The sequence below is a fragment of the Mercenaria mercenaria genome, chromosome 4 (genome assembly GCF_021730395.1).
Source record: "Mercenaria mercenaria strain notata chromosome 4, MADL_Memer_1, whole genome shotgun sequence".
In the NCBI taxonomy this organism is placed as follows: domain Eukaryota; kingdom Metazoa; phylum Mollusca; class Bivalvia; order Venerida; family Veneridae; genus Mercenaria; species Mercenaria mercenaria.
In genome coordinates, this window is record NC_069364.1 from 48809541 (window position 1) to 48823533 (window position 13993).

The 13993-nt window shown below is 36.9% G+C and overlaps 1 protein-coding gene across 2 annotated transcripts in view; it reads right to left on the reverse strand.

Annotated features, from left to right (window-relative positions):
* The window catches only part of LOC123551619 (calcium-responsive transcription factor-like), a 30785-nt gene extending 20944 nt beyond the window's left edge, over window positions 1-9841 (reverse strand). Inside the window, exons 1-5 of one of the 2 annotated variants that reach the window (XM_045340666.2) lie at window positions 9784-9841; window positions 7066-7293; window positions 6361-6594; window positions 4391-4548; window positions 476-665 (exon numbers count right to left, since the gene is read on the reverse strand). In XM_045340666.2, coding sequence (XP_045196601.2) covers window positions 476-665; window positions 4391-4548; window positions 6361-6594; window positions 7066-7267 — 784 coding nt within the window. In that variant the 5' untranslated portion in view covers window positions 7268-7293; window positions 9784-9841. Of the gene's footprint in view, window positions 1-475; window positions 666-4390; window positions 4549-6360; window positions 6595-7065; window positions 7294-9745 lie in introns of both variants that reach the window. The other variant, XM_045340667.2, reaches the window with a different exon arrangement.
* Between the last annotated feature and the right edge of the window lie 4152 nt (window positions 9842-13993).

Below are 13993 nucleotides of genomic sequence, written 5' to 3' on the forward strand. Positions count from 1 at the left end.
CAAAAAGTATAGCAAATCAGTATCACCACTGATATTATGTATTGTAAACTGTAACCTGTATCAAGCAGCCATTCAAGGGAGTGGCACACTCTGGCTACTTAAGCCTGGCAGGTGGCTGTTAAAGACAAGTTGACATTAGAACACAGTTGGTACATAAAAGTTAGCTGAATGACTGCTCGAGGCAAGTGGCTGCTTAATTTTTAGCCTGCTGGCAGCAAGTGATTCTGGTTTTGCAACCAGTGCAGACCAAGATCAGCCTGCACGACCATGCAGACTGATCTTGGTCTGCACTGTTTGCTATTCAGTCATTAAATTTTCAGTGAACACCCCTTTGAATAATAAATGGTACTGCCCAAACTGAATGATGGACCAGTCCATTTTAGAAATTTAGCAGGGTAAAGGTTAATACAGGCGGCCACCAAGGCAGGTTCATCTGTATATACTTCAAGACAACGAGGTTTTAGATGTCACATACCAGTATTGACAAAGGGAATCCCATCGTAAGGAACATACTGGGACTTCCACATGAATCTTGTTGACTGTTTAGCAGGACTCGGTGACTGCCTTGTACCCCAAAAGCTCTGTGTAGCCTGTTTGTGATAGGTCAGAAGGATATCAAGTTCCACCTCTGTATCCACATATCCCCTATAATAGTCTCCAATTTTCTGAAAAGAAAATTTATTAACATAAAGAACCTATTATGTTAATTAGCTGAAATGCAAGTCCTGTATTGCTCCCAGTCACTTGTGTTACCTGTAAATTGAAAAATACCTTTTGACATACAAGGGCAGGAATAACCATGTAAAATCCAAATTTCCAGACTTGAGGAATCTAAGAATATTGTAATATCATTAATATTTGAGGGGGTCTAATTTTTGTGGATTTTGTGATTGAGTTCATTTGCAAAAATAAAATCCCAGTGAGCATATAAAATTAATTAACATTCATTTTTTCTTCAAAAATTTAAATCCACAAAGTCATATTACAACAAAAACGCTGTTTCATCCAAAACCACAAAATTTCATGCCCAATAAAATAATGAATTCATAGAAAACAAGTGAATGAAGTATTGCCATGCAATACAAAGTCCCCTACTGGAAGGCACCTAATTTTCTCTACTGCAGTATATAACATAATGTACTGATATCTGTCAATGATGTATCAACAATATTGTACTATATATACAATATGTTATAACAACACACTTGGATTAAAATGTGCATATATAAAAACCCACAGTTGTTTTCATATTGAAATGTTTTTGCCGATTATAAAAAAGTTATCATATAAGTTATTTATAGTACCAACAAAAGAAAATTAATCTTAAAAAAAATCAAAAAAATCTATATAATGTAAGTCCACAAGAAACTCTTTACCAGGTAGAGATAGGTCAAAAAACACCTAAAAATTGGATGTAACATGCATGTTGTACCACAGAAAAGTGATCTCGATTTTTCTCTACGGCCAATAATAAAAAAATTACAATAAAATCTATTTATAGTAACAACAAAGGGACGTATTTCTAAACAAGAGCACCGCCTTGCGGGTGCTGACGCTCATCTGATTTTTTTTTGTATAATAGAAATATTGTCCTACCCATGATTTTCTAAGTCTAAAAAGGGCCATCATTCTTGCAAAAAGCAGGATAGAGTTATGTTTCTTGATGTACAGTGTCCACTTATGATTGTGAAAAACTGTTGCAAGTTTTAAAGCAATAGCTTTGATAGTTTATGAGAAAAGTTGCCTTAAACATAATACTCAACCAAGAAAATGATTTTCTAAGTCCAAAAGGGGCAATAATTATTGCAAAAAGCAGGATGGAGTTATGTTGCTTGCTGTGCAGGGTCAGCTTATGATGGTGAACAAGTGTTGCAAGTTTCAAAGCAATAGCTTTGATAGTTTAAGAGAAAAAGTTGACCTAAACATAAAACTTAACCAAGAAATCTGATATTTTCTAAGTCCAAAAGGGGCCATAAATCTTGCAAAAAGCAGGATGGAGTTATGTTTCTTGCTGTACAGGGTCAGCTTATGATGGTGAACAAGTGTTGCAAGTTTCAAAGCAATAGCTTTGATAGTTTAGGATAAAAGCTGACCTAAACATAAAACTTAACCAAGAAAACTGATTTTCTAAGTCCAAAAGGGGCAATAATTCTTGCAAAAAGCAAGATGGAGTTATGTTTCTTGATGTACAGGGTATGCTTATGATGGTGAACAAGTATTCCAAGTTTCAAAGCAATAGCTTTGATAGTTTAGGAGAAAAGTTGACCTAAACATAAAACTTAACCAAGAAATCTGATATTTTCTAAGTACAAAAGGGGCCATAAATCTTGCAAAAAGCAAGATGGAGTTATGTTTCTTGCTATACAGGGTCAGCTTATGATGGTGAACAAGTGTTGCAAGTTTCAAAGCAATAGCTTTGATAGTTTAGGAGAAAAGCTGACCTAAACATAAAACTTAACCAGGCAACGCCGACACAGACGCTGACGCCGACGCCGACAACCGCTCAAGTGATGACAATAACTCATCATTTTTTTTCCAAAAATCAGATGAGCTAAAAACAATGGTGCCTCATGGTGGTGAACATTTGGTCCAAGTTACATCAAAATCCCCCAATGCATGAAGAAGAAATGCTCCAGACAAAGTCATTCTTGAATTTGACCTTTGACCTCTAAATATGACCTTGACATTAGACCCTGGGCTTGAGTTTTGCGCAAAACATGTTGTCTCATCCAGGAAAATATTTGTGCCAACTGATATTTAAATCCTGTTTTGCATGACAAAGTTATAGACTGGACAGGAAAAAAATCCTCTTGACCTTTGATGTCAAAGTGTGACCTTGACCTTTAAGCTAGGGTATTGGGTGTTGCGTATGACACGTCATCTCATCATGGGGAACATTTATGCCAAGCAATAATGTAATCCCTTGATGGATGACAGAGTTCTGGATCGGACAGGAAAAAAACATTATTGACCTTTGACCTCCAATTGTGACCTTGACCTTTGAGCTAAGAGTCCGGGATTTGCGCATGACACGTCGTCTCATCATGGGGAACATCTGTGCCAAGTCATATTAAAATCCCTTAATGAATGTCAGAGTTATGGACCGGACACAAAACAGACCCTGTTCATGCTATGTTAACATTTGACTGCTAAGTGTGACCTTGACCTTTGAGCTAGGGGTCTGAAAGTTGTACACGACACATCGTCTTATTATTAGGTACATTTGTGCCAAGTAATATTAAAATCCCTTCATGGACGGCAGAGTTATGGACCGGACAGGAAAAAAACCTTATTGACCTTTGACCTCAAATTGTGACCTTGACCTTTAAGCTAGGAGTCTAGGTTTTTCGCATGACACGTCGTCTCATCATGGGGAACATTTGTGCCATGTAATATTAAAATCCCTTCATGGATGGGAGAGTTATGGACTGGACAAGAAAAAAGCCTCGTTGACCTTTGACCTCCAATTGTGACCTTGACCTCTGAGCTAGGGGTCCGGGTTTTGCGCATGACACGTCGTCTCATCATGGGGAACACTTGTGCCAAGTAACATTAAAATCCCTTCATGGATGGGAGAGTTATGGACCAGACAGGAAAAAAGCCCTGTTGACCTTTGACTTCCAATTGTGACCTTGACCTTTGAGCTAGGGGTCCGGGTTTTGCGCATGACACGTCGTCTCATCATAGGGAACATTTGTGCCTAGTAATATTAAAATCCCTTCATGGATGACAGTGTTATGGACCGGACACGAAATTGCGGACGGACGGACGGAATGACGGAAAAGCGCATTCCTATAGTCCCCGAAACTGGTTTTCAACCAGTAGGGGACTAATAAACTTGTACTATTTAACAGCACATTTTTACTGCCTGATGTATCCAGAAGAGAACTTTTCCACTTAATTCAGAAAATATACATATATATTTGTTTACAATGAAACAAATAAAACAGCCTTCTCAACTTAAAAAAATCTGACAAAAATGGAGATATTTACATAAACAACAGGAAACAAAGCCTCCCTACAGAAAACAGACTTTTACTATGTTGAATTCAATGCCAAAGCCAGAAAATCGTCTTCTAAAATGAACATTTCAGTGAAAAAGAAAAAGTCTACCTTAAATTCTGTTAAAGTCAACTCTTGGAAAGTGCAAAAATCCAAACAAAGACAGAGCTTTTCTTCCAGACTTGGCCCCTTCCGTAGTAGATTTTCACCAACAGACTCTGTACGGCAAATAGTTTTCAGACTTCCTACAGGAGTTGCTCTAGAGATGGTGCAGTGTGATAAATTTAATAGTTTGCAAAAGTTGGCCAGACAAACCAGTAGCTGAACAGTAGCTTTATATACATTTAGTTGCAGACTGAATTTCAAACTGTAACAAGAAGATTCTTACCTCACAGTTTTTTAGCCTTGCCGCCCAGGCAGGACATCCTGGGGGTAGGACCTGAGTGGGTGGGGGCATGAGGACACTGGCAATATCGGCCTGGATCTCCAAGGTATCAGTTGCACCAGTTGTAGAAGAGACCTGGTCAACATCCTCCAGTGGTTCACCTGTGAACAGTAATTTTATCTTTTGTCATCAATGTTTTCTCAACTGACACAATATACTTCCTGTATACATGTAATTATATTTTATCCCAATTGCAACAAAAAGCTGCAAGTCGGCTATCATATTTGCTGCCCATAATGTGCAATACAAGTGATGCTTTCTGCGGCAATTAACACATAATTCATGCAGAACTTTCCAAAGAAAAACAATTGCACTTTTTATAGACCCATTTAATGTGCTTCACAAAATGACATACATATACAACACAAAATGCACCAGTATTTATATACTTTTGTTTAAAGCCATAAGATAATTTTCTTAATAATTCTCCATGCAGTTATACAGTTTTGTCCAAATTACTCCAGTTTATGTATTTGACTGCGTAAAGTCATTCAAATCTTTGCAAGGAAATATTTATGATATAAAAGCATCATTTATCCTTGTCATGCCAGGGGCGTCGGAAGTGGGGCCGCAGGAGCCGCGACCGCGGCCGCAATAATTTGCCTAAAAACGATTTTTTGTAAATTCATAAGTTGGAGTCGCAGGTCCGCAGACCCAATATTTTGTACACGCTGTCCAGATTAGTGTGTTACCGTGGTGACGGTGACACGATCGGGGGTGTTAATTGGAGTCATACACACGTGTCCGTGATTGGACTTAATTATGTATGAACACATCAGCATGTTTTTAACTGGCATGTCTTTAGTCAATATAACGTTTAAGCTATACCCAGCCGCAAAGCTTATAAAATTCAGAAAAATAATTATTATGTTTTTATTTAATAAAAGAGGTAAGTGTTAAGATTTATCACATCGCTAAGATGTAAGGAATTAATTACAAAAATTGGTTTTACTCAAAAAATGATATTTCAAACAAAAATAAGAAATGAATGTAACATGAATGATTATTGTTCAATACATTAAATACAAAAAAAAAAACATACATGCATTCTTTGTATTGCGTTATACATTATTAATTAAAAGAGTTTATTAAACTTTATTTTGCTTATAGTCATGTAAATAGTAAGAAAATACTGGAGACTTGAGATTCGATTCAGCACCCTTAAATGCATCAGAACTCGCCATTTATGATCCTGTTTTAAAAAAATTTCAGGGGGAGGTCCCCCTTACCCCCCTTACGGGAGGGGATGCCCCCTCCCGTACCTACCCACCCCCCTCCCCTCGCCCTGGCGGCCCCAATATCAAACACCTTCCGACGCCCCTGCATGCTAGACACGACTGATTCTGCTTTTGTGACCAGTGCAGATCATGATCAGCCAGCACATCCATGCAGTCTGATAATGACTTGCACTGTTCGCCATTCAGTCAGTATCTTTTTGGTATGCACCCCTTCTAACAGTTAATGGTACTGTCCAAACTGAAAGATGAACAAGTTCACTACAGAAATTTAGCATGGATTAGGCATAAAAAAAAAAAATGTTTGTTTCCGGTATCCCGACCTACTCTAAATTTTTGGCCCGACCCTAAATGTTTTTATGGCCTTGGAGAATAATTTTTTCAACATTTTGACAAAAAGTTAAAAAATTGCACTTTTTATGCTTTAAACATGGTCAGTGACATTAGAAATCAACTTCCTGGTGCTCTAAAGGCATAACCCCCTTATTTCTATTCATTTTTTGACAGAAAAATAATTTCCAAAAAGTCTCCCTTAATAAAAAAAAAAATCAAAAAAAAAGAAAATTTCCGACCTACCTACCCTAATTTTTTTGAGCATGTTACCGGAAACAAAATTTTTTTTTTAGGCATTACAGAAATTTAGCATGGTATGGGTAAATCCATTTGATACATTCTTACCATTAGCAAGTGCTAATTGTTTTAAATCCTCATTTCCAACTGCAATAATAGTATCATCCGGATTGATGACGTGCCATATTCGGCCCATTCCATCTGTCTGTGTAGGAAGGAGGCTCGAGGGGCTGGACACCGTGATGATTTGAATACCCTCAGGGAGGCCCAGCTGCGGCCCCTGCAAAGCTGTTGGTGAGGTCAGTAGGCTCTGTAGTGTTGGGTTATTTAAACTTGGTGAAACTGAAAATATTGTACATCCATTTATTTAATGTTAACTAAAATGTTTTTGTATGCTTAAAGACAAAAACTGCAACTTCCTTGTAAACTGGAAAATAAGGAAGTTAGAGACTAGTGGGTACACTTGTCTTCCCTATATTTGGAATAAATTTACTTCTGATGGTAAAAGGGTGTTTTCAGTGTATGTATCAAAACCAAATAACATTTTCATGCACACTGCTTCTACAGCAAACATAGCCTGGGGTTCAGTTAAAAATGAGGAGCTTGAAAATCTATTTTCCAAATCCTGAAATGAATTTTCCAATAGAGACATGTAATATTATTCTGGCCATGAAAAATGTCAGGCCTGAAACGGAATACTATCAATGAGTATCATAAATGTTTATTGCTGCTGGCAAACAGAGCAAAAATATCATTAATTTTATATAAACTAATTCATGCATGGACCGATACCAGTGATGGGAACTTTAATACCTAAGTAGCCCTGACTTGCGAGCAATGCTCCTGGTGAAACAGCAATTCCTTCTTCATCATCTTGGAGGTCACCTTTAAGGTCAAGGTCAACATTTCCAGGTGGTGAAAGCCGTGAGATGGTCAGAATGTTGGAAGGTGGTATAGTTAAAACATTCTGTATTGGATCGCCATTTGATGACACAACCTGGTCATCTACAGACATACCGGTATTTCAACCACAATTTTCCCCTGAAATAATGAAGTTGACATATAACTAGGATCAGAGAATAGGAACTCTATTAATATTAGCTAGTTAATGCTCTTTTCCGCAGTTTCTGTGAAATTTAAATGACACACAAAAAAAAAAACCCAGGAAAGTTGTCACCAACTACATGTATTCTAGAGGAATAATGAGTCTGTAAGCCTATCAGTTCAATGGCCAACTAGCCCAAAAATCAAAGTTCATTATCATACTAGGTAGGTATTTTGTTCCAATAAATTCTATAGCTGTTACTGCATGGGTCAAACCCCCAACTGAAATCAAAACTTTTTCTAGCAAATTTGAAACAAAAATTGCCAAAAAAGGACCTTCCTAAAAAGTACTGTATAGTTTTGTTATAAGTTACATTAAAATAGTTGTAGAGTATACATTATTCCCAATTACATATATTATGATAATCATTTTCACTTCAGTAAAGTTTTACCAGAAATTATAAGTATCCTTGTTTCTCGTATTCTCAGGGTTTCTCATATTCTCGTTTTTTGCCTTCAAGTTGTCAAATAATTTAATGTTTGTTATTTTCTAGACATGAATCAGAATGGTACAAAACTGACACACTGAAAATTTCAAGTGATGTGAATGCATATTGACGAAACTATCAGCATTTTGCTCAATTTTCAAACCAGAATGTGTCTGTAGGACACAGGGTGTGCCCCCAACTGGTACATTTGTCACAAATAAAGGGCAATAATTCAAATGTTTGCAGTCTTAATCCTTATTTTTTTCTTGTGGTGTTAGCAAATTTGCCATAAATTATTGATTATATGCAATTAATTGTAATATTTCTTGATGTATTTACTACAGAATATATCTTTTTATAACACAATGGTAATTTTAATGTTTTAAATTCTACAATTTACTTGTGATGAAAAGTCAAATCTAAATCCACGGGAATACGAGAAACTCTTGGTCCGTTTCTGCGGGTGAGGGTGGTTTCAAATACAGTAAACTGTAACAAAATGATTAAATGGGATAATTTCAGTATCATTTTATGACTCCATTTGAAAGACAAGTGAATTTTCTACAAAATAACACCCAAATGCTGTTTATGAAATGGTTAATCTTTTACTGGGAATAAAAGCAACCCTTAGGCCCCCGAGAATATGAGAAAACAGGATATAAAAAAAAGCGGGCCGAAATGTCAAATCTGAAATCGTCAAGGGGACAAAATGGGGATGCATTGACTTGAGGACGAGTTAGCGTAAATCTGTCAGCGCATCTACATAATGATGTCCAACTCATGTGTTTGCTTGTAGGGATCTCAACATGATCATTGCTTTTTACAGGGACTATTTTTTCTAGAAATATTAAGGTTTCGATGGAGGCATTGAGAAACAAAAATCAAACAACACCAAATCATAGAAAGAAAGAGTTGTTTGACATGAAAATTGAACAGCATGTAAAACATGTATATTACTTTACGAAACAAGTGTCAGTATACTGATATAAACATTGAATTCCGAAAAAGGGCTGCCTAAAGGGGCTCCACTTCCGGACAGTTAAACGCCTTTAAAAACTCACCATTTTCAAAGAACTGTTACACATGTTTGTTTTGATGCATTTGCAATAGTGTGCGAGTGGTGAAATTTCACGTAACAAGGTGGAACATAGTTTTCAGCAATTGTTTATCTTTTTTTCTTTACAAATGGCATTCATTTTCAAAGGGAAACAACTTTTTCTCAAAGATTACTTAAAATAATCGGAAAAAGTTGTTTCCCTTTGAAAATGAATGTCATTTGTACTTAAAATAATCGGGAACAGTTGTCTCCCTTTGAAAATGAATGCCATTTGTAAATAAATAAAGATAAACAATTGCAGAAAACTGTGTTCCACCTTGTTATGCGAAATTTCACCACTCGCACGCTATCGCAAATGCATCAAAACGAACGTGTGTAACTGTTCTTTGAAAATGGTGAGTTTTTAAAGGCGTTTAACTGTCCGGAAATGGAGCCCCTTTAGGCAGCCCTTTTCCGGAATTCAATGTTTATATCAGTATACTGACACTTGGTTCGTAAAGTAATATACATGTTTTACATGCTGTTCAATTTTCATGTCAAACAACTCTTTCTTTCTATGATTTGATGTTGTTTGATTTTTGTTTTTCAAGGCCTCCATCGAAACCTTAACTGATTCAAATTTTTACGAGTAGAGAATATTCTGTAACACTAGTCATTTCCTCTGTTTAGTGTGACAGCGTGAGAGCGAGAGTTTGATCACACTGGTGTAACTTGGTGAAAGTGAAAGTAGAGATTGAGGGCCTTTTCCTTAGCGTTTGAAAGAAATAGGCGACAAGTCGCAGATTTTTTTTCAGGGTGTGTCCCCAATTTCATTTCTTTTGTTACAAAAGCCGTTTGCATAAATGATGTCGTTAATGATCGGGTAGCTCGTTCAATATTAAATCTGAGAACAGTATTTGTTTACATTTTTATCTCGAAATGGGACCAAAACGAGTCACAAACCTCGAAATCAGCAACAACCTCGTCCTGGAAAGGAGACGGAAGTAACACACATGAAAACTGCGCATGCGTGTAGATAACATAAATTTTCCACAGGTCGTATACTACTAAATCTTTAGTCACAGTCTAACCAAATGCTGCTGACTTTTATTTTTCGGTAATAAAAGCCAGTATTGGTTACTTCAACGTATCAATTTTAACTCAGATTCGAATTTTATTTACCGTCGCTCTGTATAGCTTTTGAGCGACCCTATTTTAAGAACAGCGAAAATCAATTATACCTTACCACCAGCAGTTTGCTGGGTCGACTGAGGCAATCGTTATAAAGTGCCTTGCCCATGGGCAAACCGCAATGGGAGTAGCCAGGAATCGAACCCGGGGCCTTCACCTCCGTAGGAAAGCGTCTTAGACCTCTCAGCCAATTGTCTTTTTTTTACAACAACTCAATATGTTACATCAGTTCAAAGAATTCTTTGTTAATCGCATTCTGTTTTAGCAAAGAATTTTTTTTTTTTTGAGTTTTTTTTTCAGCTTTCACAAAACTCATCCCTATATGACTCAACGCAAGAATGATCCGCACACGATATTACAGGTCAGAGACCACCAATTCAAAAAAGTACAGGGAACTTACTGGGAATGAGGTAAGTGTATACCTGGGAATAAGGTAGCATCTGTGCGTTCTGATTGGTCAGTCATGTAAACAAACCCAAGAAGTGATTATTTTTTTTCAAATGGAATATTTTTACTGCATTTACAGTATTTCATTATACATTTTGACCAAATTTGCTACATTTTATATGTATTGAAAAAAAGTTTCATCAAATGAATTACTCCCGCCATGACAACGATGTAAACAGGGGGTCATCTCATTCACACGAAAATTACTTAAATAAAGTATCACTATTCATATGTTTTTCGTCCGATATTTTGGTGGAACTAAGATAGTTCTTGAAAAAAATGTGATTGGATATACATGTTTCGATATATGGAAGGCCGTACACGCCATAATGTTATAATGGAAGTCTATGGGAAAACAATTGGTGTTCTCTGCCCTACAAGAATTTGCAATAGATCGTGTTACAAATGTACAAGCCTTTTTAATCTGGTCTTGAAAGTATTTCTGTGTATTAAGCTTTTGATCTACCATTTGAGGGGCTTCACTGCCGAATCGGTTCAGTGTTTAGAGGAGGATGGCGAAATCAATTTGGAGTAACAAATTGATATTTACAGAGGAAATGTTATTATAGGTTGCATATGAAAGATATATTTCGTTAGTTTTTTTCAACGTTCACAATAGGCATCCGTATACGAACCAACGCAGGTAGGAACTACGTACACACCGCATTACAAGCCTTTTTAAATCTCTGGCTACTGTGACTTATATGTTTATCCCTCTCTGATATTGAAGATATATCTTTGAAATGAAGATTGTGATCTACAATTTGAGGTGTTTTACCGCCAATTCGGTTCATTGGTTAGGGCAGGGTGACGGTATAAATTTGAGTAAAATTTAATATCTACAGAGCAAATGTTATTATATGTTGCATCTGGAGCAATGATATATATCTATCTTCTTCCCAGGTTGCATGCATGGAAAATATATGGTACGGGTGATTTCTTTCAGCTTTCACTAAACTCATCCGTATAGGACTCAACGCAAATGAGGAACTCATACGATATCACAAGCCTTAGTAATTCGGGCAACTATGACCTAAGTTTTTGTCCTTATCTGGCCTTGAAAATATATCTGTGTGTATTAAGCTTTGGATCTACCATTTGAGGGACTTCACTGCCGAATCGGATCGGTTTAATGTTTAGGGGAGGATGGCGAAATCAATTTGGAGTTAGAAATTGATATTTACAGAGCAAATGATATCTAGGTTGCATATGAAAGATATATTTCACTAGTTGTTTTTGTGTTTTATTTACAGCATTCACAAAACGCATATGTATACGACCCACGCTAGGAACCGCGTGTACACCGCATTGCAAGCCTTTTTAATCTCGGGCTACTGTGATTTATGTGTTTGGCCCTCTCTAATATTGAAGATATATCTTTGAAATTAAGATTGTGATCTACAATTTGAGGGTTTTTACCGCCGATTCGGTTCATTGGATAGGACAGGGTGACGGTATAAATTTGAGTAAAATTTACAGAGGAAATGCTGTCATACGTTGCATGCATATGAAAAATGTATGGTACTGGGTGATTTCTTTCAGATTTCACAAAACTCATCCGTATAGGACTCAACGCAAATGAGGACCTCATACACTTTTACTAGACTTAGTAATTCGGGCTACTATAACCTAAGTTTTTGTCCTTATCTGGCCTTGAAAACACATCTGTGTGTATCAAGCTTTTGATCTACCATTTGAGGGGCTTGAAGGGCTTTACTGCCGAAACGGTTTCGTGTTTTGGGGAGGATGGCGAAATCAATTTAGAGTAACACATTCATTTTTACAGAGCAAAGGTTACTATAGGTTGCATATGAAAGATATATTTCACTAGTTGTTTTTTGCTTTTTTTCAGCTTTCACAAAACGCATCCGTATATGAGTCAATTCAGGTAGGAACCGCGTGCACACACCGCATAACACGCGGTTTTTTTTTTAAATCTCGGTCTACTGTGAATTATGAGTTTGTCCCTCTCTAATATTAAAGATATTTCTTTGAAATTAAGATTGTGATCTAAAATTTGAGGGGTTTCACCGCCGACCCGGTTCATTGCTTAGGGCAGGGTGACGGTATCAATTTGAGTAAAATTTGATATTTACAGAGCAAATGTTTTTATACGTTGCATGCATATGAAAAATATATGGTACTGGGTGATTTCTTTCAGCTTTTACTAAATTCATCCGTATAGGACTCAACGCTAATGAGGACCTCATAAGATATTACAAGCCTTAGTAATTCGGGCAACTATGACCTAACTTTTTGTCCTTATCTGGCCTTGAAAACATATCTGTGTGTATCAAGCTTTTGATCTACCATTTGAGGGGCTTTACTGTCGAACCGGTTTCGTGTTAAGGGGAGGAACTGAATTTAAAGTAACATATTGGTATTTACAGGTTGCATATGAAAGATATATTTCATTACTTTTTGTCAGCTTTCAGAAAACGCACCCGTATAAGACGCAACGCAGGTAGGATCCGCGTGCACACCGCATTACAAGCCTTTTTAATCTCTGGCTACTGTGACTTATGTGTCTGTCCCTCTCTAATATTGAAGATATATCTTTAAATTAAGATTGTGATCTAAAGTTTGAGGGTTTTTACCGCCGATTCGGTTTATTGGTTAGGGCAGAGTGACGGTATGAATTTGAGTAAAATTTAATATTTACAGAGAAAATGTTATAATATGTTGCATACATATGAAAAAAGGTATGGTACTGGGTGATTTCTTTCAGCTTTAACAAAACTCATCCGTATGATACTCAACGCAAATGAGGACCTCATACGATATTACAAGGCTTAGTAATGTGGGCTACTATGACAGGGGTTTCACCGCCGATTCGGTTCATTGTTTAGGGCAGGGTGACGGTATCAAACTGAGTAAAATTTAATATTTACATTGCAAATGTTATTATATGTTGCATGCATATGAAAAATATATGGTACTGGATGATTTCTTTCAGCTTTCACAAAACTCATCCGTATGAGACTCAACGCAAATGAGGACCTCATACGATATTGCAAGCATTTAGTAATTCGGGCTACCATGACGTAAATTTTTGTCCTGATCGGGCCTTGAAGACATAGCTTTTGATCTACCATTTGAGGGGCTTTACAGCCGAATCGGTTTATTGTTTATGGGAGGATCGCGAAATCATTTGGAGTAACAAGCCTTAGTAATTCGGGCAACTATGACCTAAGTTTTTGTCCTTATCTGGCCTTGAAAGCATATCTGTGTGTATTAAGCTTTAGATCTATCATTTGAGGGACTTTACTGTCGAATCGGTTTAATGTTTAAGGGAGGATGGCGAAATCAATTTGGAGTAACAAATTGATATTTACAGAGCAAATGTTACTATAGGTTGCATATGAAAGATATATTTCACTAGTTCTTTTTCTAGCTTTCATAAAACACATCCGTATACGACTCACCGCTGGTAGGAACCGCATGCACACTGCATTACAAGCCTTTTTTAATCTCGGGCTACTGTGACTTATGTGTTTGGCCCTCTCACCGCCGATTCTGTTCACTGCTTAGGGCA